The 26,602-nt window shown below is 43.0% G+C and overlaps 1 protein-coding gene across 4 annotated transcripts in view; it reads left to right on the top strand.

Moving 5' to 3' along the window:
• Positions 1-26,602, top strand: part of LOC310874154 (testican-2) — a 64,802-nt gene that overhangs the window by 26,427 nt on the left and 11,773 nt on the right. For 2 of the 4 annotated variants that reach the window (XR_014570538.1, XM_083786845.1), the window contains exons 2-7: positions 3,132-3,177; positions 15,955-16,072; positions 19,452-19,566; positions 20,512-20,645; positions 23,765-23,880; positions 24,773-24,991. Coding sequence is in view for 3 of the 4 variants with exons in the window: in XM_083786845.1 (XP_083642971.1) it covers positions 3,132-3,177; positions 15,955-16,072; positions 19,452-19,566; positions 20,512-20,645; positions 23,765-23,880; positions 24,773-24,991 (748 nt within the window). In the remaining variant the exon portion in view is untranslated. Of the gene's footprint in view, positions 1-3,131; positions 3,178-15,954; positions 16,073-19,451; positions 19,567-20,511; positions 20,646-23,760; positions 23,881-24,772; positions 24,992-26,602 lie in introns of all 4 variants that reach the window. The other 2 variants (XM_083786847.1, XM_083786846.1) reach the window with 2 other exon arrangements.

Raw genomic sequence — 26,602 nt, 5'->3', positions numbered from 1 at the left:
TGTAGCCTCGGTCTGGTGTCCTTGCTGGCTGTCACACTGCTGCTGTGAGGAGATAAGGACCCATGCAGGCTCCGGCATGCAGTGTAGGATAGGGCTACTTTAGTTCTAACCGGGGCTGGGGTGAACTGCAGTGGCGCTGTGTGAATAAGTAATGAAGACAGTTTTATACGACGGACTGTGCATCAATTGAGGCTTAAGGGTTTTCTCTTCTCTTTCTCTTTTCGGATACGGCTTTGTCATTTTTTTGTAATAACAAATTCCCATTCCCATATCACGGGGGAGACATTGCATCGTGCATTGTATTCGATGCATGATTTAAAAGGTCGTAGTAATTATTTCTTCACTAATATATTTCAGCGCATCGCCTTTTAATTGTTAATTGTCAACGCCTTTTTTTTTAAATGCCAGGCGGAGGAGACTGAGAAAGAAACAACGGCTTTATCTCTACCTTAAAGGTCTTTTCTATGCGAAAATCCTCCCCTTCTGGTGAGAGCCAGGATATGCTGTACAAACGGCATTTGTACCACAGAGATACGGTGCAAGAGGAAGCTATTTGTGGGATAAGAAACGGCGATGGTTGCCTTTCACATCGGTGGGACCTAGTAGTGCAATATCCACTGTGAGGCAGGAATATTTACCTGAACGAAAAAACAGCCTGATCGCTACAAATCTGAAGGCCTGCTGTGGCTGTGTGATGGATACCTGCAGCCTCAATCTTTTTATGGCCCTTCCGCTGGCTTTTTGCCTGTCCTTGTTGCCGGGGCCGCAATATCTCTGATAGTGATATATATTCAGCACGCTGCTAACTAGATAGGCAAGCCTGTGTGTGTGTGTGCGTGCACGCAAGGGTGGTTGTGTATGTCTGTGGATTTTGCGTGTGTGCGCGAGAGAAAGAGAGAGAGAGAGAGAGAGAGAGAGAAAAGGAGAAATAGGTTTATTTACCGGGCTGAGTTACTGAAATTAACCACAGGGGGTGTATTTCTTTCCGAACAGACTGAGGCTTTGAATGCTAAAACACATAAGCGGGGAGTCCGCAGTGGGTATTGATGTAAAATGCTCTTGGACCAAAGCCAGAGCTGTGAAAGGCAATGAAAGGAAAGCTGTCAGAACCTCCCTCCCCCACCTATAACCACCCCTCCCCTCCCGCCTCTCCCCCTGTTGTTAACTCAAGGTTGTATTTTACAGGAGCCGCCCGTATCTGTCTTTGTTGTTGATGTTATGCTTAGTAGATATGCACTTTACGTCTGCCGGAACTTTAAGGACATTTAAATCACATCTGTCCTTTGACTTTGACGACCCCCCCCCCCCACCACCACCACCACCACACACATACCCCACACCACACACTTCCGATTTGTCCGCTCTGCGAGGCTATGTCGTCGCACTTCACGGCTTATGCACAGCTATTTAGAGGTGGATTAGGACATTATTGGGCGTTTACTCGTAAACGCAGCAGGGAGACTGCGTCCTCGTCCTGGCTGGGACATCCGCCAACTCATGGAAGTAGCAGCTGATCATCCTTTAGTTAATGGGCCCCCATAATCCTCGGCGAATGTCTTAGTGTTGTCCCCCTGGGAGGAGCTGGAAGGGGGATTGTGTTTTGCAATCAGCGTGCATTAAGATTAACTGCTGTTGAATATTGTAATAAAGCAAGCCACTATTTTGTGCACTCAGACTGGATGGAAAGCAAAAATTATTATAAATGTTTTGGTCAATCTCTAACAATGACCCCCTTTTCTCTCTCTCTCTCTCTCTCTCCCTCCTACCCATCATGCCATCATCGCCACAGGAAGTAGAGGTCAGTGACTTTTTTATCGTGAAATTGTCCTCCGTCATACAGTTGCTTTTGATGATTTGAACCCTCTTGATAAAACAGACCTGTAAAGAGCACATTTTTTACACTTGTTACAAAAACACAAGCTCACAACATGTTGCAACTCAACAGCTTGTAGATGTGCTATTTTTGGTGAACGTTCCCCCCAGAATATGGATGCTGGGGGTTCAAGTGGTTAACAAAAGTTGCATTTTAAATTGCATGTATATTTTGATTATCGCGATAATATCGTTAACCTCGATTATGTTTTTGCCACAATAATCGCGATGTGTAATTTTCATATTGTCCCACATTCTCATATATCTCACATCAGCTAGAGAGATCTACATGGAAGTCTTTAATCACCATTATCACTTCACTCCAGCAAGCTAAGACTGTTGGGCCTCTCTGCAACAAAGGGAGAAATGGGTCAAAATGCATACAGTACAGCAAAGCCTGCTGAATCTTTATTATAATTCTATATCACTGGGGACTCTGATCTAAAAAAAAACTAAACAGAACAGAGTTAGTTTGCAAATAGTAAAGGGAGCCAAGATAGTCCAAAACTTTTTCAAGAGAAACTATATAACTTAGCTCTCATCTTCTCCTCGCCCCAGCCATGTGGCTTTGAATGATAGATATGAACCTCCCCTAGGGTACGTACCTTCACAACAAACATGCAGTAATCCTGGTCTCTATACTGCCTCCCCCTGGGCAGCCGGGGTGCCTGATGGAGGGGGCAGGAACTGGTTGGAATAACGTGTTCCTATCACGAGCTACACGGCTACAGTATGTCCAACCGGGGAAACTCCCCCATGGCAGGTGAAAAGAAGCGACTCCTCATGCATTGAAGGAAGCATGAGGTCAGTCCGTTGCTCTCCCCAGGTTGGCAGAGGGAGTGTAGCGCCCAGGGCTACATTAGACAATTGACACTGGGCGAAGAAAATGGGTTTCAAATTAGAAATGAATCTCACCGTTTTGGTGTGAAGAGATTATCTTGATTATTTTCTAAGACTTAGAAAATAATACTTAGAATCTAAGTCACACTTCCTTGTCCAGGATATTTAATTTGGCCTTTGAACTGGCACACAGTTGTATGACATTGTTTAATCTAGCATGTTTTCTGCTTCCATATCGTTGGTCTTGTTTGTACTGTACCTCGTCAGGCTCATAGCGTGACGTCTTTTCATGCGTGACTGCAACTGCACTGTGCCGTGTGTGTACCGAGTGCACCAGTAATAATCCTGAATCTTTGTTTTGTGATGAATCTGGGGTACGTATCAAGGCCACTGACGCAAATAATGTGATTTCTCTCTAGGATGACTACATCAAGAACGTGGAGGAGAACGCAGGATCTGACGAAAGTAAGTTGAAGAGACTTAAAATATGCAGTCACGTTTTCTTTCTGTGACACTTTCTGTGGTCTTTGACAATCAAGTGATAGAAGGAGGCATTAAAGGGAGGAACCTAAGATCATTTTGTGTAGTGTCACTAGTGCAACACATGAAAAATGTATTAACAGATTGCAGAATGGATACAGTTCAAGGAAGGATAAAACAAGAAAAAGCACTTAAAACTTAAAACTTTCATGGCAAGGATCCCCAGATTAATGTGCATTTGTCCACCCCCCCCCCCCCCCACCCCCACCCCATCTAAAATAATTTTGTGCCAGGGACCCCCATACAAGATTTGTTTTGTTAAAAATGTTTCAAAAATATTCCGCAAATTGAAAAATGTTTCCCAAGATTAATTTTGATTTCCTTTTTGAAAAAAGCTGATCTACAAGCTCTAAACACGTTGCACTGCGACGTGTTGTGAGCTTTTTTCCCCTCAAATAGCCGCAGCCTAGTCGCTTCTTTTGGGCTTGTTTTCATGGACAAGCAACCAGGCTTATTTCTCTTGCAAACATCAAGCAACACAACACTGATTTTATGCACGGTCGGGCACACTGAGAATGCTCTCGGACACGTGTTTTCAGCTCAATACTTTTAATATTTAAATGGCCTCTCAGTAGAGTGACCAATTTGAACGTTTCTATTGACCAGAAGCCATGCCTCTGTTCAGACGCAACCGGCATAATCAAAGCTAAGTGCTTTCCCCCTCTTTTACATGCTGCCTCTAAACCCACAACATCCCTCCTGTCAGACTCATAAGACAGTGCACATTATTTAAGTGCTCTGCCTTGGTTTAATTGCAGCATGGTGGCTGAGGTCATACCTTCTTGTGTTGCCGGTCCATGTGGTCAGATCACTTATGGTTGGTGGTGGTGGTGGTGGTGGTGGTGGTGGTGGTGGTGGGGTGGCGTGATATTAGCTGATTCGGAGCTCACATGATTGATGCTGGTGGTAGGCCTTGGCATGTGTGTACGTGCCTAGTCAATGCTTCAAAAGCAGCCATAATACATTCATTTAACACATTTAGACCTGAGCTCGATTCTACAAAAAAACGTACGCTCTGAAAGAATATAAATATATTCAAAGGTTCGTGCCACATTTTCAAGGTTTTTCAAAAATAGTAGATCTGCTATTTTTCAATAGCTAAAGTATAACATAACACTTAAAACACCAAAAGGGGTTCCCGTCCTGAATGGGTTCAACGAGGGAAAGGGTTATGTTAATTCTACTGTGTGCACTGACCGCAAACAAACGATAATGCACAGCTAAGGATGAAATGAGAGAGTGAACTTAATGAAATTATTAATTGAAAGACTAAACGACAACACAAATCAATTGATATTGATTTATCAAAAGAACACTTATGGATCTTATCATCTATCAATCTCAATCAATCAGCAGCAGATAAAGGTTTACTTTGTGAGATGAAATTCAAATTCAATTAGCAAATTGTGAAATTAGACTGGACTAGAAGGAGAGAGAGACACACAGAGAGAGAGAGAGAGAGAGAGAGGCATGCCCCTACTTGACAATAAGATTGAAATTAACAGTATGCTATAATACTTTTTGTCAACACATACTGTACCTGTCTCATAATAACCCATTTACGACTGAGACCAGATTCTACAAATGTCTTCTAAATCATGACAGTTTTCAGAAAAACCTGTTTCTATTCAGTGGTTCTCAAAGACTCAAACTATTTCATGTCAAGGACCCCAAAAATGTATGTATTTGGCCGCTGACCGCCATCTGAAAATATGTTGTTCCAGGGACCCCCCCCCCCAGAAGCAAAGATATCAGTTAAAAACGTAGAAAGAATATATATTCAAAGATTTGCGCCACATTTTCCCGATTTGTCATCTACAAGCTCATAGTGCGACACTCAGTGCCGCGTTATGAGCTTGTAGATCTGCTATTTTTCAATAGCTAAAGTTTTAAGACGGACCACTCGTGTCTGCGCCGGGACCCGTGGTGTGTCCATGATCTAAACAAATGCTTTGTGGAGTTGCAGATGATCGTGTTTATTTAAAAGATTATAATACCCGGAAAATACATTTTCTAAACGCCATCATCGTTTTTTTTCCTTATGGGTCTGTTGAATATAATGCAGCTTGATTGACCAAAAACAATTCAGAGCTCTACTGGTTGCTGCTGGTAGTGGGGGAGGAGGTGGAGAGGGTCATTCAGAGCTCTACTGGTTGCTGCTGGTAGTGGTGGAGGAGGTGGAGAGGGTCATTCTAATGGTTGATGCAGGTGGTGGTTGAGTCCGTGAAGGGGATATGTGAGCCTTCACACTCTCCTCCATTAGTGGGTGTCCCAACTTCCCAAGCTGAAGAGTCTGCTATAATTGCCTCTGCTGTTGAGGGCACAGCTCTGATCTCCCACCAGGCTGCATCTATACCTCTGTGGAGTCCTGGGGGACAGAGAGAGAGAGAGAGACAGAGAGAGGAGAGAAAAAAACACATCCATCTTCTCACTTTGAGGAAATCTAAATCAGACAGCTCGTGTGTAGCGACTTCTAGGTATAGTTGTTGGTCTGTTTGTGTGCTGGTGGTGGATGAAAAAGACCTGGTGTAATGTGAAGCGTGTCATTTAAGGATAGGCTATAAAGTACCATTTCATACATGCCGGTGTCCAATTTATCAGGCCCTCTAGGATTTGTCGAACGTGTCGTTTGTGTTGAGAGGCGCGCGTGGGAGGTGCGCTGTGGTACCACCACCACCACCGCATCCACACACAGTCACACTTTAAAGATGTTCCAGTCTCGCCTCAAAGGAGTGAGATGAGAGCGGTCCTAACTCGCCATATTATCCCAGTCATCTGTTCTTATACGACAGGCTGATGTAACCCCCCCCCCCCCCCTGCCAGCCACATGAAAGAAGAACAAAAGAAACCCTCACTAGTGCAGGTGAGGTTCATTTGAATATAATTGATCTCATCCCTCATTGCTGCAGAGCTTGATTGATAAGGAGCCCCTCTTCATCAGAAGCTCAATAACACGACGAAGGAAGGAGAAAAAAAGTATTGCAAGGTGTAACTGCTAGCTCTGTATTAAATAAGACCTGACAGGAGAGTCTTCGGAGAACTCCGTTGCCTTTTAAGTGAGCTGATTGAGACGTCAGTGCCACTGCGTGCAGGTAACACCGGCAGTGTATTCGAGAGTTATTACAGTGTCCTATTGGAACAAAGCAACAATGTGTTATAGTTCTGGACTGGTGTTCAGTAGAAAAAGAGGGGCTTTCACACTAAAAGCGTGGCTTTAAGATTTCCATTCACTGGAACACGGTGTACAAAGGGTACAAATTAGAAAACCACCAATAATTTGAAGGTGTGTCCGCTGATGCCACTGATATGGGGTGCATTCGGAAATGTGCCCTGAACGCACTGGTGTGCTCTCTTGTCGTTCGTTTATTCAGTGCACTTGGTGCGTTGTCGTTCGAAAATCCAGTGCGCTGCACACCGGGTGTGCCCGCACTGAGCGACCCTACCCTGAAGCTGGGGTTGTCCGGTGTCGGCGGTGTGAATGCGTCACAGCTGTGGTTGTTTGTAAATAAGGCACACTGTGACGTCACCGGCCACCACACTCAACAAACTGACCACATTCCCGGTGCTCATTTCCGAACGCACCCATAGTGAGCCCATGCTCCTTGCTGCATCTAATCCGCCCTCTCTCCCTCACCTGTATCGTCTCTCGCTCTCTCTCACTCATCGGAAATATCGCAGAAATACTGAAATTAACCCAACGACAACACAACATGTACTATTTCATATTACGTTTTATCCATGCACCTGCCACCCCAATATAATTAAAAATCCCAGTGAAATGTCACTGAGATGCAAGATGCCGCATATACGCAGCAGCTCAAAGGAAAGCCACAGTGCTGACATCTGGTAAATCTGAATCCGTTGCATAATAAAAAGATTGCGACCACATTCTTCCTTTACACTTTCATTACATTGTCCTCCCACATGGATCAGTAGATTTAAGATACAAAGTAGTTCAGTAAACTGTATCCGACGTATTCTTTTTACTGTGGAATATCACCACATTGCATCTTCTCTAAACAAAACCCATTCAGCCTTTTTTAATCTAAAGGCTTGTAGTCACTGTATTGGCTGTGACGACAAAAACGCTTGAACCCATTTTGGGCGGGAACCCTTTTTGGTGTTTCAAGTATTATGTTATGCATTAGCTATTGAAAAATAGCAGATCTACAAGCTTGTAGGTCTGCTATTTTTGAAAAATAGTGAAAATGTGGCGCAAATCTTTGAATATATATTCTTTCAGAGCGAACGTTTTTAACTGAAATATTTGCTTCTAGAGGGTCCCTGGAACAACATATTTTCAAATGGGGGTTGGCGGCCAATTATAAATATTCTTTGGGGTCCTTGACATGAAATATTGAGCACTATAGAAACATAGATATTTCAGAAAACTGCCAGGATTTAGAAGACATATTTAAATTTTGACTTCAGGCCTAAATGGGTTAAGCCCGCTTTATACAAAAATGGCCGATCTACAAGCTCAAAACATGCCACGGACGCAAAACGTTGTAAGCTTGTAGGCTATACGGTATCTGCTATTTTCAGCATGCGCCACCATTCGCTTCGTACGGGGAAAATATCAGTGGTCTGTATTAGCTTCTAAATGTCTCCCCCCCCCCTCTGTTGTATGGCCTTGTGTCGTTTTTGCTTATCTCTGCATACAGCCAGGGCTGTCACGATTACAAATGAATGAATTGACGATTAATTGTCACACAGATAATTGCGATTATCGATTTAACCCATTTAGGCCTGACGTCGATATTGAAATAAAGTCTTCTAAATCCTGGTGGGGAGGACTGGGAAAGGAGTTGTGGGAGAAAATGTAAAAAAACGAAGTCGTATTCTCTTTCTGTGAAAACTGCATATGATCAAACTCTTTGAATAAAATTTACTTTAAAAAAAAAGTCTTCTAAATCCTGACAGTTTTCTGAAAAACCTTATGTTTCTGTATCAGTGATGTTCAATATTTCATGTCAAGGACCCCCTCATCTGAAAATATGTTGTTCCAGGGAGCTCCCCAGAAGAGAAGCAAAGATTTGAGTTAAAATGTTCACTCTGTAATAATATATATTCAAAGATTTGAGGCACATTTTCACGATTTTTCAAAAATAGCAGAGCTACACTCTGCTGGCACTCTGTGCCGCGCTATGAGCTTGTAGATCTGCTATTTTTCAATATCTAAAGTATAACATAATGCTTTAAAACACCAAAAGTATTACACTTGCTTACAATTGGGCCCACCATGTTCAATTAATCATAACAATTAGAGACATACAAATATACTCTTCTATATAGCCAAAAACAGGAAATCATCATAGGAGTTAAAAAGGGAAAAAGAACAAACATATACAGTGAGGGGGGTGGGTTCAGGTTCAGGTTTTTACGGGGGCCAGTTTCAAATTGTAGCCGTCCATAGGTGCCCTTTGAGAGCGATTTTGAAGGAGTCAAGGGATTCTTAATGACTGTTGGTAGAGCGTTCCACATTTTGGTGGCATAGGAGCGAAAATAATTTAGTCCCTTGTTTGTGCCGAAACTGGGTTGAACATGGTTTGTTGAGCTCCCTCTGGTGTTATGGGTGTGGACTTCGTTGACATTAAGGAAGTATTTAGACGGGTACATGGGTATCTTGATGCTGTATCGAATCTTGTGGACCAGACTCATTGCAAGATGCTGTACTCTGTCGTCAACCCTAAGCCAATGTAACAGTCGTGACAGGCCTGCACACAGCATGCCTACTTTCTTATATGCCAGCTTTGTTTTTCCCCAATGGACCACAGGAATGAAAACTGCTAGTCCATGTTTGTGAGGGAACAGTTCTATCACTCATGCACAGATGCTCAGGGCTTCACGTGCAGAGGAAGTGTGGAAGTTCTTGCTTCCAATTTCTTCCAAACAGCTTCAGACTAATCTCTGCCTCTCTATGTTCCCATAGAAACAAAGCCCCAGCATGTTGATAATAGTTCTAGATGCTCCATGATTAGTCTCTCTCTCTCTCTCTCTCTCTCGTGTATCCAAGAGTACTCCAGGAGGCCTCCTTCAAACTCTGCTCTCAAGCAGCAGCTTAGAACCAAAATATCTCCTGAGTCCTTTTGTAATTCATATTCATATTCATGCTGTACATTCACACCCGAGTCCCGTGCAGTCAGGCAGAAATTTAAACCTGTGAAGTGGGATCATCTAGCTGCCATGATCTCTCCCTCGCCTTTGTTTACGTCTTTGTTTACATCGTTTAGAACCAGTGCCAGGCCAGGGGGAGTAAAAAGAAAAAAGCTATTATGTATTTTAAATCCTGTTGTAATCACGCCAACCAAAGGGGTGAGCTGAAGCTATATAGGCCCAGGCTGAATGTTGTTGTTATACTGCACTGCAATCAAAAACATATCACAAAACGCGAGCTTTGAAGGGCTTTTTTCCTCGTCCCAGAGCAAGCTTTCCCTCTGTTCTCTGAGTTGTTGCACCCAGAAGGCGATGATGGAAGATGCACTAATGAAGATGCAGATGATGAAATTGCACTAATTAAAGTAATTGTTCAAGGTTTTCCTTAGGGTCATCCAAATAACATATTAACAATTGTGAATCAAATACTTAGTGGATCATAGTAAATTCAGGTGTTGAAAGTTGGGGTACCATTTACCAACCTATATAGCATTTCTTCGTTCTGTTTATTGACTTTTAAGTGGGTATTTTTTTGCGAAACAAAAGCGAGAAAAAACAACACCAAACCTTTATAGAAACATGTTTAAGTTTTCATTATGCTTTAAGTAGCATGTGATGTGTCAAACTAGGTTCTTTCCGTGATTCTGAACCCATTCCAAGCATTAGTTTTGCACGAAAAACACTCCTTTGGCTAAATTCATTTGAGCCATTTGCCCAAATGTCGACCTCATTACATGCGCAAGCAGAGCGTGCAAGTACTGTAAGCGGCTGTGTATGCCAATCAGGGACCAAGTATGTATGTATGAGTATGTCTGTACATTCTACCAGCCAATGAGAAACCACTGTTCTCGATGACGTAACTAAAGTACAATTCAAAATTGGTATAAGGTCAATAGGGGGTATGTATCGGCTGGGTATGTGTGTATGTCGGTGTACTCCACCAGGCAATGAGGGACAATTTTCAATTTAGGCATTTAGACACTCTTAATCAAGAGCGATTTACAGTAAGCAAGAACAAAAAAAAAAAGTAATACATCAAATACATTAAAAAGAAAATGTCATCATGAATCTTAAACAGTGGAATATCTATCTAAGGAAACTATATGTGTATACACTATAGAGTGCTATGTCTACATAAAGTGCAATTTAAGTTACCGGTACATAAGTTGAGCCAATGCATACGCCTGTAGGAGATTGAGGCTAGGGCAAGTACTACGGCAAGTGCTATGGGCTAAGATGGAGTCTGAAGATGTGCGTTTTCAGATTGGGAGGGAATCTGCAGTTCTGCAAGGGGAAGTGCATTCCATAGTTTTGGAGCCAGAAGGGAGAAGTGTTTGGGACGTGTGGAGCGTTGTCCCGGCGTTTTTAGCGAAGGTACTTCCAGCCTCCCTGCATCGGCATGATCTGAAGGGACCACTTCTGTATTTCAAACCTAGACAGCAGCAGAGAGCTTTAGGGACTCAGCAGTCGTACCGGCAGTGGTGAGCGCACCTCATGGCGCGCTCTGCTTGCGCACAAGTAGGCCATACTACTAGTTGGCCTACTTGTGTGCAATGCGCAAGTTGGCAGCTCGACAGAGTGCATTTCTAGTTACTTTTGTGATGTCGGCTATGGCCGTTTTTAGCCCAAGGAGTGTTTTTCGTGCAAAATGAATGCTTGCAATGGATTCAGAACCATAAAAACCCTGACTGGCCACTAGCTCCCTCTGAAGGCGTTCATAAAACATTCATTTGTCACAGTGCACATTATGTAGGTGAATCATTTCAGCTTTGATGCACAATCAAGTCCACTAAGGACCCGCTATTAGGGTTGCAGAATGCGCACTCTGACAAAAGAACGCATCAGTTAACACTAGTTTTTTAATTGATTTCCCCTCAACTATGTGCTGTAATTACTGTCATGTCTGAAGAGTGATTCGTACAATTCAATTTAATTGGGTGGGAACAAGTTAAATCAGTGCAGACCTTTCGTTCGTATAATTACAACTTTAAAACCATTTGAATGCTACTAATTGTGAATGGTAAAAGGATTGGCGTGGCTTTACTATGAAGTGAAATAAAATAACAGTTCAATTTGTCTTAGTCCAATAAGTCAGTGTTTTCAACCTGTGGTCTGGGGACCACCAGTGGTCCTTGAGGGGGTTCCAGGTGGTCCCCAGCTAACGGACAGAGAGTTGGTAATGGTAACCAAATGGACCCATTTCATTTTACGCTCTCAAGAGTTACATTATTGTTAAAAACCTGCACTACTTCATTTACAAGAATTCTACACAATTAGAGAATGTAAAGAATTGATCAACGTTTGCCAAAAGCATGGAATTGTCGACAAAATCTTATCCAACGAAAACAGAAGATACTTTAGTTTTAGGTGTGAGAGGCTAAATGTCATCAAATGGTGGTCTGTGGCTCAAATGCCGAATAAATAATGGGCCTTAAAATGAAAAAGGTTGAAAGCCACTGCAATAAGTGATCGTTTTTAGAGGGACAACTATGATTGATCAGCTACAACGACATTCAGTGAGCTTCCAATTTTGTTTCCTGTTTCAGAGTGCCCCATGGCGCTTTCCCCATACAGAGGTGGTTTGTGGAAGAACTTTATCGGCTTGTACTTTTGTACTTTTACTGAAGTAAATTTGGATTGCCGAACTTGTGTCTCTGCGTTGCGGTATTGACACATTTACTTAACTAAAAGATACGAGTACTTTTTTCCACCACCGCCTGCACAGAGCCCTGACATTTTACCCTATCAAACCCCGATTTGGAATGAATTAAAAACACCAAATGTGAGCCAGGTCTAATCCCCCATTATCAGTGTCTGACATCATTAAAGCTCTTGGGCACTAATTAGAAACACTAATTAGAAATGACCTTTGGTTATATATTACCGTGTGTATCAGATATACTGTAGGTCTGGTTGACCTTGATATGTGTTAAACTTTTTGGGATGTGCTAGCCCAGTGGTTCTCAATCTCAACCTTTTCTGTGTTAACTTTTTCCGGTTAGAGGACTACGAAAAACTGGGATTTTGCTTTAGGAAAGGTATTTTTGCTTTAGCAGACTTTTTATGCAAAGCGTGGGAAAAAAGGCAGAATGTTTTGTTTGTGAAGAAAAAAAGAAAACTGTTTCTTGTACGCAATGATTTGTATGATGTGTCCTATAAGTCCATGTGGGCTGGGCGCCTTGGGTGCATGACACAAAAATAAAGTATCTATGGCAGTCAGTCCGTCACGCCTTGTGACACGCTCCATATATGGCCGTCTCTATATTGAAGATCACGACACTGACCTCATCAAACCCCGGATAGCCATACATGGAGAAGACTGGATCATCACCTAAATCTGCATATATTTAGCCGGCCAGCAACTCTACATCTGACCTCAAACCTCAAACCCTTAGATCTCCAGATATGGAGACGGCCATATATGGAGCCTGGCCTTACTAATTAGCACACATTTTACGCCATACCCGGCCGGGAAAAAGCTCCATATATGGGCATTCCTTTTTTTTTTTTTTAAGATATTTTTTTGCGGCTTACGCCTTTTATTGATTTTTGAAGGGACAGACAGTAGGCTGACAGGAAACGGGAGAGAGATGGGGGGATGACATGCAGTAAAGGCCGTGTCGGGTCCGGGAGTCGAACCCGCGGCACACTGCGACTGGATTACCAGTCCGGTGCCCAGACCGTTACGCTACGGCCTGGGCCCATATATGGGCATTCCTAGACCTGTTGTTTCAGTCCACTTCTCGCCCTCAGGGCGTCTTACTGGTAATTATAAAATATATATTTACTCCAGGCACAACCCGTAAAAATGGGTCCGCGACAACCACAAATGGGCCCCCGACCCAGTGTCTGGGAACCAGCGCTATTACATAGACTACAGAGCATTCTGTGCGATGCTGACTCAGGCTTTCACAGCTGAAAACCCTCTGGCTGATGCAGCTTGTCATTGACGTGTGTTTCTCCATGCAAGGCCGCTCGCCACGCCGTGCGGGGAGATGGATTGGGACAGACGGACAGCCTGACACACACACACACACACACACAAGCACGCACACACACACACACACACACACACATGACCCATTGAGCCTCTAAAGGAGAGAACCGCGACGACCTTACAGGCGTATATGCAAAGGCTCAACTTATGTAACGTAGATAGCATTTTATGTAGACATAGCACTATATGCATAGCTTCATTATATAGATATTCCACTGTTACCTTAGCTTCATTATATAGATATTCCACTCTTACGTTCTTAGCTTACGTATGATTCATGATAACACATTTTCATGTATTGCCATGATTTTGTTCTTGCATAATGTAAATCGCTCTGGATTAAGAGCGTCTGCTAAATGCCTAGTAAATTGTAAATCATAAATTGTCGTAATGACTGACTTTACACTATAGTCCCTTCCTAACATTTTAGTCTAGTTTTTATTTGTTGATGAAATTGTTTAGTATATTTAGTCTTAGTTTCAGTCATCATAGCTTAGTTTTCATTTGGTTTCCATTTAGTTTTTGTCAGTGGAAAAAAATAGTCGACGAACCTTTTTTCGTCATAGTTTTAGTCGTCGAAATCAACACGGGGTCTAAGTGGTTAAAGAGATGAGCGAGAGAGCGATGGCATGGCGGGGGGAGGAGGGGAGGGGAGGGGAGGGGACGGCTGGATAGGGTGACATGGAGGGAAGTGAGATGTGACAAGCAGAGAGAAGGGGACACTCAATCAATCTTGTCAGGCTTCTCTCCGGCAATCAGAGAGACAGCCAGCCGCAAGAGACGCCATGCAGCCACTGTCTGCTGCCTACTCGTATTAAGTGACTTTTTGGGGGTCTTGTTTTTTTCAGAAAAGATATTGGTAGTATTTGGGCTTAAATGTTAAATGTCGTTTAAACCACCTGTGGTTCTCAAACATTGGCATGTTCAAGGACACCCCAATCTGAAAATATGTTTGTGCCAGGCACCCTTTAAAACAGTGTTGTTAAAATGTTTCAAAGATATAAAAATATATATATATCCTATCCTTAAAAAAATATATATATCTACAAGCAATGCGACGACACACTGTGAGCTTGTCGGCTATTTTCAAATAGTCTACGTTCTAGTGGTAAAACTGGTCACTTCAACCTCCTAATACATCCTAATACTAATTATGACAGGCAATTCCTGCAGTCAAAAAACATTGAAATAAACACTCGTGCTTTCCAAGGTGTGATTTGGGGTCCTAAGGATGAATACGAAATTAATATCAACATCTTAAGACCAAAAAAGTGTTGGCTGGGAACACGGACGGCAACACGGACGGCATGCACTAGTGTGTATGTAACTATGTATTGATGAAGGGCTGGCTCGCTGATGGTAAAGCCTCCAATGTTTTCTGCAGTGCGGACTGTAAAATCAATGAGACTCTGTGAGCACTGGCAGATTATTATATTATATAAAACATTTCATTTCATTCTCAAGGCAAGAAGCAGGAAGAAAATAACATTTGTAAAGGATTGTATATGCACAATACTTCACTCCGTAATACAGACTCTCCACTTCTGTTGAATGCATAGTTTCTCTACTCCAACTAGAATGCTATAGAGTCTGGAACTACACCTCCCAAAATCCAAGAGAGGAAGCAGTCATCTGTTCGTCATTTCTGCTCACGAAAACATATCGTACAATTTGATTTATATTCGGATACATTTACGCGACTGTAAAGACGAAACGGAAATGGGGAGGAGGCTTCACATCCGCTTTATCGCTTGATCATTTGCAGAGCTTCCGTTGCTCCAGAGACTGTATGACCGGAAGCATTGAGTTGTGTGATGCAATAGTCTGGCCACACTGGAGACTATTGAATACAAGGTACTAGAGTCCAGATACACAGTCAAATCGTCAGTGTTTATCCATTTATCCATTTGTAAGTCAGAGAGTGTACAATAGTATGACCAAACCAGAAGGGTTTGATTGAACACTCTGAGTTGTAACGGAAGAGTAACGTCCCCGGGAAGGAAGAGGACATCACATTACAGTACTTTTCTGCTTTCACCCAGCAGATGTACTGTATGCTCAGATGGCCTTTGATGAGTGCTCGGTGGGCAGGAGATGTTTGGGGTCAAGTGCAGCTTTAGTACTGTACTAGAATAAATTTTGAGTAGCTGTACTTTTTCTCCATTATTAGATTTCTTTGACATTAAAATGAGTACTTATGTATTCAAGTACTCTATTGCCTCAAGTTCGAATGTGCCAGAACCACTTTAACGTCGTTGAATCATTTTTAACCAGGAATATTCATACTTTTACTCGAGTGCTGCAGGCGTTGACTACTTTGTCCACCACTGTTCATAATATAGTGCTGACTAAAAGCATTCGGCTTTGAGTGATCGCCATCTGACCTCGTGTGTGTGTGTGTGTGTGTGTGTGTGTGTGTGTGTGTGTGTGTGTGTGTGTGTGTGTGTGTGTGTGTGTGTGTGTGTGTGTGTGTGTGTGTGTGTGTGTGTGTGCGTGTGCGTGTGCGTGTGCGCGTGTGTGTGTGTGTGTGTGTGCGCGTGCGTGCACAGCTGTGGACACCACCAAGGACCCGTGTCAGAAGGTGAAGTGCAGTCGCCACAAGGTGTGCGTGGCTCAGGGTTACCAGAGGGCCATGTGCGTCAATCGCAAGAAACTGCAGGAACACAGGTAAGGTTGGCGCACAGGCCACGGGACTTCACGTCTGCCATACCACTGGTTTTCAACCCTTTTCATATCAAGGCCCATTATTTATTCTGCATTTGAGCCACAGAACCACCATTTGATGAGATTTAGCCTCTCAGACCCAAAACTGAAGACTATTATGATTTTGTCCACAATTCCATGCTGTATTGATGTTGGTACCATTAGGAGAGATAACAGGCAAACGTTGATCAAAATAGCAATTCTTCTACATTTTGTAGACTTCTTGTAAATGTATAGTAATGCAGATTTTTAACAATCATTTAACTCTTGAGAGAAAGGGACTCGGGAGGGTCCATTTGGTTTCATTTTACGCTCTCAAGAGTTAAAGATCTGTAAGGGTCCATTTGGTTACCAGCTCTCCAACATTTAGCCATGCGGGACCACCTGGAACCCCCGCTAGGCCCACTGGTGGTCCCCGGACCACCTGGAACCCCCGCTAGGCCCACTGGTGGTCCCCGGACCACTGGTTGAAAACCACTGTGCTATACATTTACAATGCTGGTGTTTCTCAAACGTTTTAAGGACCACCATAACTCTGAGAGTGTACGAATTCCATTTGTACACCAACCAAGATTGAATCGTTAAGGAACCGGAATTGCTATAAAGGATTCATCCCAACCCTAGACTCGGGAACCGGTGCCGTTCCAGCTGGAACGCTCGCAATCGCTGATGACCAGTTCCTTTCCCCTCCAGCAGGTGCCACAGCTGGCCAGGGGGAGGCAGTTTAGAGACCAGGAATACTGCAAGTTGTTTTTGTGAGGGGTTCCTACCCTAGGCCTAGGAGACACAGGGGAGAAAATGCAAACTCCACACAGAAAGGCCCTTTTGACAACCCCACCCAGAGTATGGGCACTGATGACACGCCCCCAGTGCCCACAGCATCCCCACTGCCAGCGGGAATCGAACCCAGGACCTTCTAGCTGTGAGCCCACAGCGCTACCGACTGCGGCCACCGTGACCCCCATTTTATGTTTATTTTAATGATCAATCGATTGTGTTCCACCTCGGATCAAAGGAGCCAACGGCAGTATCACCTCTTAAAACCCATTTTGGGCGGGAACCCCTTTTGGTGTTTTAAACATTGTTATAATTTAGCTATTGAAAAATAGCAGATCTACAAGCTCGTAGCACGCCACTCTGTGGCGCGCTATGAGCTTGTAGGTCTGCTATTTTTGAAAAATCGTGAAAATATTTATTTCAGAAAACTGGAGGATTTAGAAGATTTTTTATTTATTTTGAGGTCAGGCCTAAATGGGTTAAAAAAAGAGGGAAACAAAAGAAGAAGCAATATATTATATTATCATTCGAATGTTGGTGTTATTCCAATTATTTGGGGGCACACGTGCAATACCCTCACGGCCCACCAGTGGGCCCCGCGCCAACACAAGGCTGAGAACCACTGTTATGTCTTGTACCTGACCTTCAGTTTCTGTCTGAGAAGAAGAAGAAGACTGTAGGTACAGTATGATGAAATGCTGTGGCCATATCTTGTCCTGCTGGCTGTCATTAACTGTGGATTTCCCCCCGTTTGGCTCGGTGTGGCCGCGGCCGGTCATTCTCGCTGCACTGTGACAAACAGGCCTGCCCTGCGTCGGACATCGCCACTCCCACAGAGACCACTTAGCCTTCTGCGGCTCGCTCCACTGGAAGCTATTTATCTCTCCTGACCCGCATACACACTTATTCCACTTTGAGAGGAGAGGAGGAAAAACAGTAGGTCCAATCTGAAAGGATTTAACCCATTAAGACATGAAGAAAACGTATGTTGCTACAGTATGTATATCAGTGGTGCTCAATCTTTTTCATGTCAAGGACACAGAGTATGATATTATGCGTTTTGCTACAGACTCTCTCTCTAAATATTTTGTTCCGGGATGCCCAGAAGCAAAGATTTGAGTTTAAAAGAAATTGGTTTAAAAAATATATATATAAAAACGTTAACAATGTTTTATTTATACCAGATCTACAAGCTATGCCCTATTTGAATAACAAGTAGCCTATAACATAATGATTAAAGTGGTTAAAAAATTTAACGACGGATGCTTTCTCGGTTTTAATGGGTGAATGGAGTGAGTCGTTGCTATACCTGCGAACTAAAATCCGTTAACGACTAAGGATTTATCTTTTGCAATAAAGACGGCTTCCTCTCTGCGTGCTTATCGCCCATCAGGCCACACATCGACTCGGGATGTGTGGCCTGATGGGCGATAAGCACAAACGGGGGATCGCGCTAAGACGTCCTTGCGTCATTAATTGACAACCTCAGTCAGGAAGTCAACACAGTAGCTGGTGATGATGCCCGTGGGTTATGCTCAGCGAGTGGATATGAAGTCCTTCACTGTGATAGCGAGTGTGTGAAGCAGTGAAAGCTATTTGGGGCCATGTTCTCTGTTAGATGGATTCTGTCCGTAGGGCCTTAACCCATTTAGACCTGACGACGATTCTACAAATGCCTTCCTAATCCTGACAGTTTTCTGAAAAACCCTATGTTTCTACTGTATGTCAGTGGTTCTCAACCTTTCTCACGTCAAGGAGCCCCAGAAATATATGTAATTGGCCGCCGACCTCCATCTGAAAATATGTTGTTTCAGGGACCCCCCCCCCCCCTCCCCAGAAGAAAAGATTTGAAAGAATATATTATATTCAAAGATTTGTGCCACATTTTCGCGATTTGAAAATGTAGATCTGCTATTTTTCAACAGCTAAAGTATAACATAATGCTTAAAACACCAAAAGGGGTTCCCGTACGGAATGGGTTAACAGGAGAGTGTATTGGTTTATTATGACACAGTGTTACTGTACATTGCAGGTATAGAGGCTTTTTTTATAATAGAAAGCAATACTGTGCAACTTTAGTAGGAACATGTCAAGCGTGAAACTCATAATTTATATGCTGGTCACTCAAAAAGTACATTTTTGTTTAACCCTGGTTAACGCCTGAGGCTGACTGTACAAAATGTATTTTAAATCCTATAACGGTTTTCTGAAAAACGTAGGTTTCTATATCAGTGACCCCTAAAATTGTATGTATTTGCGCTGCCGACCTCCATCCCAAAATATGTTGTTCCAGGGACCCCCCCCCCCCCCAGACGCAAAGAGATCTGAGTTAAATATGTTCGCTGTAAAATATTAAAAGATTTGCACAAATGTTCACATAATTTTTTTATATATAAATAGCAGATCTACACGCTCACATCTTGTGGATGGACGCTGGGCGGTAATAAGAATTTAAATCCATGGTCGATGTTTGTAAGGTCAATTTGTCATCGTGTTCACCAGCAAGTAAATATTGACTCTTATATATTATCCTCGGTTGCCTGTGTCCCATCTCTTCCTTCCTCAGATTCCGACAGCCAGGACAACAACAACCCAAAGCCCCAGAAAGCAGCTGTAAGCCTTGCCCTGTGGCTCCCTCCTCCCCGGTGTGCGGTTCTGACGGACACAACTATGCTTCCGAGGTATATAAACAACATCTCTGTTTATGTTTGGGTTTACTTTATTCCCCCCCCCCCCCACCCTCCCTTTGACGAGGGAATATTGTTCTCAGCCAGAATACCTAACACTGACTTTATAGCCGCTGTCGTCCTCGTCTCCATAAAAACCTTGGTTTAAGAAATGAAATGTGCTCGTGTCATCATGTGAAATAACGAGAGGGGGGGGGGGGGGGGGTTCAGTCATGTAGCGTTTCCCGCTGCGGCGCTGACATGTATTATGTGAGCGCGTCAGGGGCCGGCGCGGTACATCTCTGCCAGTAGGGGGAGGGGGGTTTGAGGAGCGTGGTCCGCCATGATTAATGGCCGCCATGGCTTTGAGCGGCGCCGCCAATGCAACCAGCCACTGCCGGCATTCTTTATTGATTTATGTATAGTTTTTAATTTTGACCTTGTACGAGGAGGAGGAGGTGTTATGGAGGGAGGGGGGGGGGGGGGGGGAATGAGAACTCACTCTGCCGGCCACCTTTCACTAAGCGCGGTGTCTCATCTGAATGAGCAATCGCTTTTTCTGCGGTCACCCCCATAAATATTTGATCTGTCTCCCATGCCTTGGCCTCTCTCTCTCTCTCTCTCTCTCTCTCTCAGTCTGCCTCCCTCCATTCCGCCGTGGTGGAAAGTTACTCAGTAGTCAAGTGTAAAATCTGTCATTACGACGGCATCAAGGCCCGCCAAAATACATTTTTGTCGACTAAATTAACTGTAGATTTAGTCGACTAAAAGCTTATGACATTTAGTCGACTATAACTTTCCAGGTGACTAAAACTAAAATAAAAACTATTCAAGAGACTATGACTAAAACTGAAATCGAAATTTGCAGCCAAAAACAACACTGGCTAGTACTCATTCCTCCTCTCTCTCTCTGTCTCTGTCTCTCTCTCTCTCTCTCTCTCTGTGCTCCTGTCCTGACAGTGCAAGCTGGAGCAGCAGGCCTGCCTGACAGGCAAGGAGCTGAGTTTGAAGTGCAGCGGCCTGTGTCCGTGTGTCACCACCGCTCCCACCGCCGCCACCGTCACGCACCATCCCGACAACAGTAAGCACGGCAAGTAGCTCCTCCTCTCAGCCTTTTCCCCACGTGCACTAACGAGCCAGTGGCTCTCAACCCGTTAAAGGGTGACATCATTTTAGATTTTGACTCCATTTTTGAGTGGTGCAACCATCGGGTGCAGCCACGCCAATACCCAGCTTTGTCCGTCCCTCCTTATGTTCCTATGTCTGTCCCTATGTATGTTTAGGGTACCAACAGGGGCGCTGTTGCACCACTCACTTCAGACAGGTCTGATTTTCTGAGCTCATTCAGTAACATTCAGTAGATTTTCTGTGGTCTGGGGTTTTCTGGCTCAAACAAGTGCTCTGATTTTCCTGCTGACTGAAAGTCAGTGCTAGACATCTCCCGTATCTCCATATATGGAGCTCTAGGTGAAAGCCTTTGTTACAATTTGAGTACTTTTTTTCCCACCACTGACGAAGCGTATACCTAGCACACAGGCCTATCTATGGCTGGCGGGATCCTATCGCGTATAGGACACGACTCCAATTTCCTCCCCCTTGTGATGTTTACACTAACGGGATCAATATTGGCCAATCTCAGAGATCGGGGTTAGCTAGATTATCCCCGCGTGATGAAAACGGCCGTTCAATCATGTAGTAATTAATTATTTAGAGTGTACACTATCAGTCATTGCAACCAAACAGTATTGATCGTTCCATATGCAGGGGCTCTTGGGCATGTGAAAATGCCAATTGATCAAGACGTATGAAATGTTACTCCTGTTTTTCTCATCTGCAGACCGAAATAGGGGTATTTGGTCTGAAACTGAACCTGGATTTAATATTGGGAAAAAAACAAACAAAAAAACGGTGAGATGCTGTCGGACAGTTAATTGCATAAATGATGTTTTTCTCAGATGACCAGATAACACTGACAACTAACAGGTTCAGTTCTTTTTGGTTCGTTCCATTGGAACGTTAATTATGAATTGAGTGAGCAAAACCATATACTATATTAGATTGTTATCACGATGAAACTTAACATGTTGATTACTTACACGAAGATGTTTTTATTTTGAAATATGCAAATGAGGCATTATATAGTACAATATGCAAAAAATAGAAAATATGAAAAAGCTACTACTGTGGAAGGGTTATCATATATTCATTTACTTATATTGATCCTATAAACAATTTAATATAGGCATAGTTTTGTACACTCAATTCATAATCAACATTACTCTGACTCATGGACTAAGAACTGAAAAGAACTGAACCGGTTCCCATTGGGTGGAAAAAGGGGTCTTACTGTAGAATACTAGGATTAAAGTCCGTTAGACTAGAGGTTCTTGTTTACAAATATTACTGTTCAGGGGCAAAAACGGCTTCATTCGCCAGGATTGTAATCAACTGTTTACACTCCACGCCCGGGCAGGGGTCTCGATGCGTTGCGTCGGGGCCGCTTCATGGGGCGGTGGCCCTGCCGCCTGGAGGGGGCCCTGCCGCCATGCATGAGTGGAGCATGCATGGGTCTGCTCTTGTTGTAATGATTTGGTGCCTATGATAACTATTGTATGCCTTTTTAATATATGTATTAAGTACTGTATGGATGTATTTCCTGAATGGGAGATTCGGAAGCCACTTGTCATTATGGTTCATTGTCCTTGTCATGTCTTTGTATATTCAATCTTTTTATTTATAATAGTGTTGTGCCTGAGCTGTTTTTCTTTTCTTTTCTATCTTTTCTTTTGTTCTTTGTTATTATGTTCTTGTTGTGTAATGTCTGTTTGTCTTTAAAAAACCAATAAATATACTTTATAAAAAAAGAAAAGAAAAAACTGTTTACACTCCACATGTTTGGAGCTTTTTCTGCCTTTATGTGATAGTGTATAGTGAGCTGACAGGAAATCAGGAAATGGGGGGAGAGAGATGGGGTGCAAAGGTCGAACCTGCAACGCGCAGGTGCCCGCACTGCTAGACCAGCCCACATGTATTTTAACATAATTTAGCGTATGTTTCAAGATGAGATTCAATTAAATCCTTATTCTTTATTAACCCATTTAAACCGTTTTCTGAAAACCCCATGTTTTTATGTCAGTGGTGCTCAACCTTTTTCATGTCAGATGACTAAAAATAGGACTAAAACTGTACCGATTATTATTATTATTATTATTCAAAAGACTATGACTAAAAGAAAATCAACATTTACTGTCAAAATCAACTCAGAATGCCGATGAGTACCAGTGGTGGAAAGTATATAATGAACTAAGTACTACTGTACTTAAGTACAATTTTGAGGTATTTCCACTACTCAGAGGCACTACATTTATTTGAAAACTTTAATTACTAGTTACTTTGTAGATTTTGACTATTATAACAAAATATACATATATTTGTATATATAAAAAAAGCTGATCACAAGCTTGTAGATAGGCTATTAAAATAATGTTGCATTTATATAGTGCTTTACATAGATTGTGCATTAAGAAATGTGTATACATTTGAAAACTTGAAATGAGACATTCTGCACGATGAGTACTTTTACTTTTGGTACTTGGCTAAAGTTATGTAATTTAGATGTATAATTTAGCATTTGATTAGATTTATAAGTTAGCATGTTATGTAGACGTACAGTAGCACCCTATACTGTATACTCATAATCTACAGTTAGACAGATACTAGGTTCTTAGCTTGCTTCTGATTATGACTATTTCTATGTATTTGATGTATTGCCTTGTATTGTTCTTGCTTACTCTAAATCGCTTTTACTCAAGTACATGTTTGAATTCCGGACTTTTACTTACTGGGCTATACGTGTCAGCTCATTGTTTTTTTTTTGTCCAAGTGTAAGGCAAAGCAGCTTGCAACATACTGTTCAATCTCCTCCATTATAGGCAGTCGGTCTATTTGGAGGAGAAGGTGCTTTTTGTACCCATGATTTACTTTCGGTGTTGGTAATATGACAGACTGAAGTGACCAATGTTTGCTGTGAATAAGTTCATGTGTTGCCTATATTCTGTACATTTAGGGCTTGTTTGGACTCAAGCACTGAGACATGTTTCGAGTGCGTAGTATATCAGAAGCAACTGAAAATATTTGTGCCCTTGATAATGTATTTTATAAATGTGGACTCAAATAAAGAAATCAAAATGTGTGTTCCTCCTCACACAGAGAGCTGCACGGGACAGGACCTGGCCGACCTGGGCGACCGCCTCAGAGACTGGTTCCAGCTACTCCATGGCAACGCTAAACACAACAACTCTGGCAAGTCCGGAGGTGGAACCGCTTCAGGTTAGGATCACAATAATCCCACAATAGTCCCCCCCCCCCCCTTAGTCCCCTCACAAAGCTGTGTTCTTTTTCTTCTCTACTGCATATGGAGTACAACTTAACCACGGCATGATGAAATATGCTGCAAACATTATACTGTATATTGGAGCTAGAAATGAGACTCACTTTAATTTATGCGTGCAATAAATGTATAGTACTTGACTTTGAAACTGGAGTAAGGACACGCCAACTAGTATCGAAAATAATAAACAGCACAGGTACATTTTGGCGGAACAAGAAGAAGGAGGAGAAGAAAAAAACACAACGCTGTTTTTTATCATACTACAGCATCACACAAAAGTAGCAGATTCACAAGCTGGCCCCAGTACCGCACGCTCCAGTTTCCCCGAAGGGCCCCTGAGAGCCAAGGGGCCCTGGTCCATGGCCCCACTGGCCCAATGGCTAATTCGGCCCTGGGTGTAGCTAAAAAATAGGGCTGCCAAACCTCACGCAACGGCGTGAGAGTCACGCATTTGACGTCTTTCACACGCACCACACCACACAACGTGTTTCTTAGTTAGTTAGTTATGCAAAAGACAAATCATACAGACAGACATACATACATGTACATGAATGTAAATACATAAACACATTTCGGTCCCTTCTTTTGAAGGATACTTTTTTTTTTTTGTAAATCTTTCTTGCATTGCCCCCGCGCCTCCCATTGGGATCTTGACACGTGCACGAGTGTACATACCTACAGAGATTCCTGGAATGTATCGATAGATACACATACAAATCCAACAATGTTGTTGGCAATACATAGATTTCCTTCACAGTGTAGAAGCCAAGTTTACCGTAGCTACTGAGAAAATGCAATGCTACTAATTACCCTTTTTTGTTTGCCCTGCAGTGCTGGACAAGAGCCTGGTAGCGAGCTGCAAGGATTCCATTGGCTGGATGTTCTCCAAGTTGGACACCAACCTTGACCTCTATCTGGATCACGCTGAGCTGGCAGCGATTAACCTGGACAAATACGAGGTCTGCATCCGGCCCTTCTTCAACTCCTGTGACACATACAAGGACGGAAAGGTTTCCACGGCCGAGTGGTGCTTCTGCTTCTGGAGGGAAAGTGAGTGAAAGAAGGCCCTTGTGCCATTTCATGTCATCGGACAGTAAAATAAGCAATATGTTCTCATTAGTCTGAAACTAAAACTGACTGATAGCAGATTAAAAGAAAATTCATTATGATAGTGGAATTTATCATTACTTGTTCGTCTTGAAGCACCAATGGCACTTATTGGCCCCCCACACAAGCCCTTATTGGTCCCCCACACAAGCCCTTATTGGTCCCCCACACAAGCCCTTATTGGTCCCCCACACAAGCCCTTATTGGCCCCCACATAAGCCCTTATTGCCCCCCACACAAGCCCTTATTTGCCCCCCACACAAGCCCTTATTGGCTCCCCACATAAGCCCTTATTGGCCCCCCACATAAGCCCTTATTTTCCCCCACACATAAGCCCTTATTGCCCCCACACGAGCTCTTTTTGGCCCCAACATAAGCCCTTATTGCCCCCTCCCACACAAGCCCTTATTGGCCCCCCACAAGCTCTTATTTACCCTCCAAATAAGCCCTTGTTTTCCCCCCACACAAGCCCTTATTGGCCCCCACATAAGCTCGTATTGGTCCCCCACCCCCCCCCCCCACCCACAGACACATGTCCTTATGTAAAAAGAAAAAAGTAAGAGAATCTTTTAGCCCTTTCCTTAAAAAAAAAGAAAAAAAAGGAAAACTTTTTTTCCCCTTTTTTTAGAAAGGGCACTTTCTGCAAAAGGGCAGGTGCTCAAGCCCCCCTAGCCCCCCCCCCCCCCCCCCCTCTGCACGTGCCTGCTCACTTCCTTGTTTACGGGCCGACAAAACTTGCTATTCTCTCTTGACTCTAAATCTATGGCGCTCTCCGAACGCCAATGTTCTGTCCTAATTTCTGACTTAACCAAGCGTTTCGGAACATTATACCTACAGTATCAATTATACTTTATACTACTGATTTAGAAGGCATTTGTAGAATCACCCTCAGGTTTTAAATGGGTAAAAGGAAAAGGCAAGGAACTGGTGTGTGAGTGTGACAGCTGCTTTCAGCTGTAGGGTAGCTGCTAATGGCATGTTTGTTATAGGAATAATAATAGTAGTAGTAGTAGAAGAATAGGGGTTTTGTGGGGGTTCCTTGACATGAAAAAGTGGTTTATGTTAGGGCTTACATTCGGTTGCAGGAGAAAATGTACAGCACATAAATTATATGACAAGGATCATGAATCGATGGATACATGTTTGGTAGGTCTGTAGGATCACGTCATGCCTGGCACATATTGATGAGGAGTGTATTTATGAGAAATATCGTCGACCACTCAACATCCATAAATTGTACAGTCAGATCAGCCTGCCAAAGCGTCAAGAGATGCTGCCTGCGTATATCCATAACAGGCAGCATGGGAATAGAATTATTCTGCATGGTTATGGGCCCAGTCCCGCAACTATAAATATAAATGAAATGTGCTCTCCATATACCAATTTTAGCTCTTGAGCTGATAGAATGAGGCAAAAACATAATGTACAGATCCTTATCCACATTATATCCCATATACTTTGTTGACTGTGGTCTCCCAGGGTTCTATACTAGTTGGTCTCCTCCTTTTTTCCCCAAACCAAATCATGTAAGCGAAAATAGCTGATCTACAAGCT

The sequence above is a fragment of the Protomyctophum parallelum genome, assembly GCF_964188405.1.
Source record: "Protomyctophum parallelum genome assembly, chromosome: 17".
Classification (NCBI taxonomy): Eukaryota; Metazoa; Chordata; class Actinopteri; order Myctophiformes; family Myctophidae; genus Protomyctophum; species Protomyctophum parallelum.
This window is presented reverse-complemented; position numbering and strand designations above follow the sequence as displayed.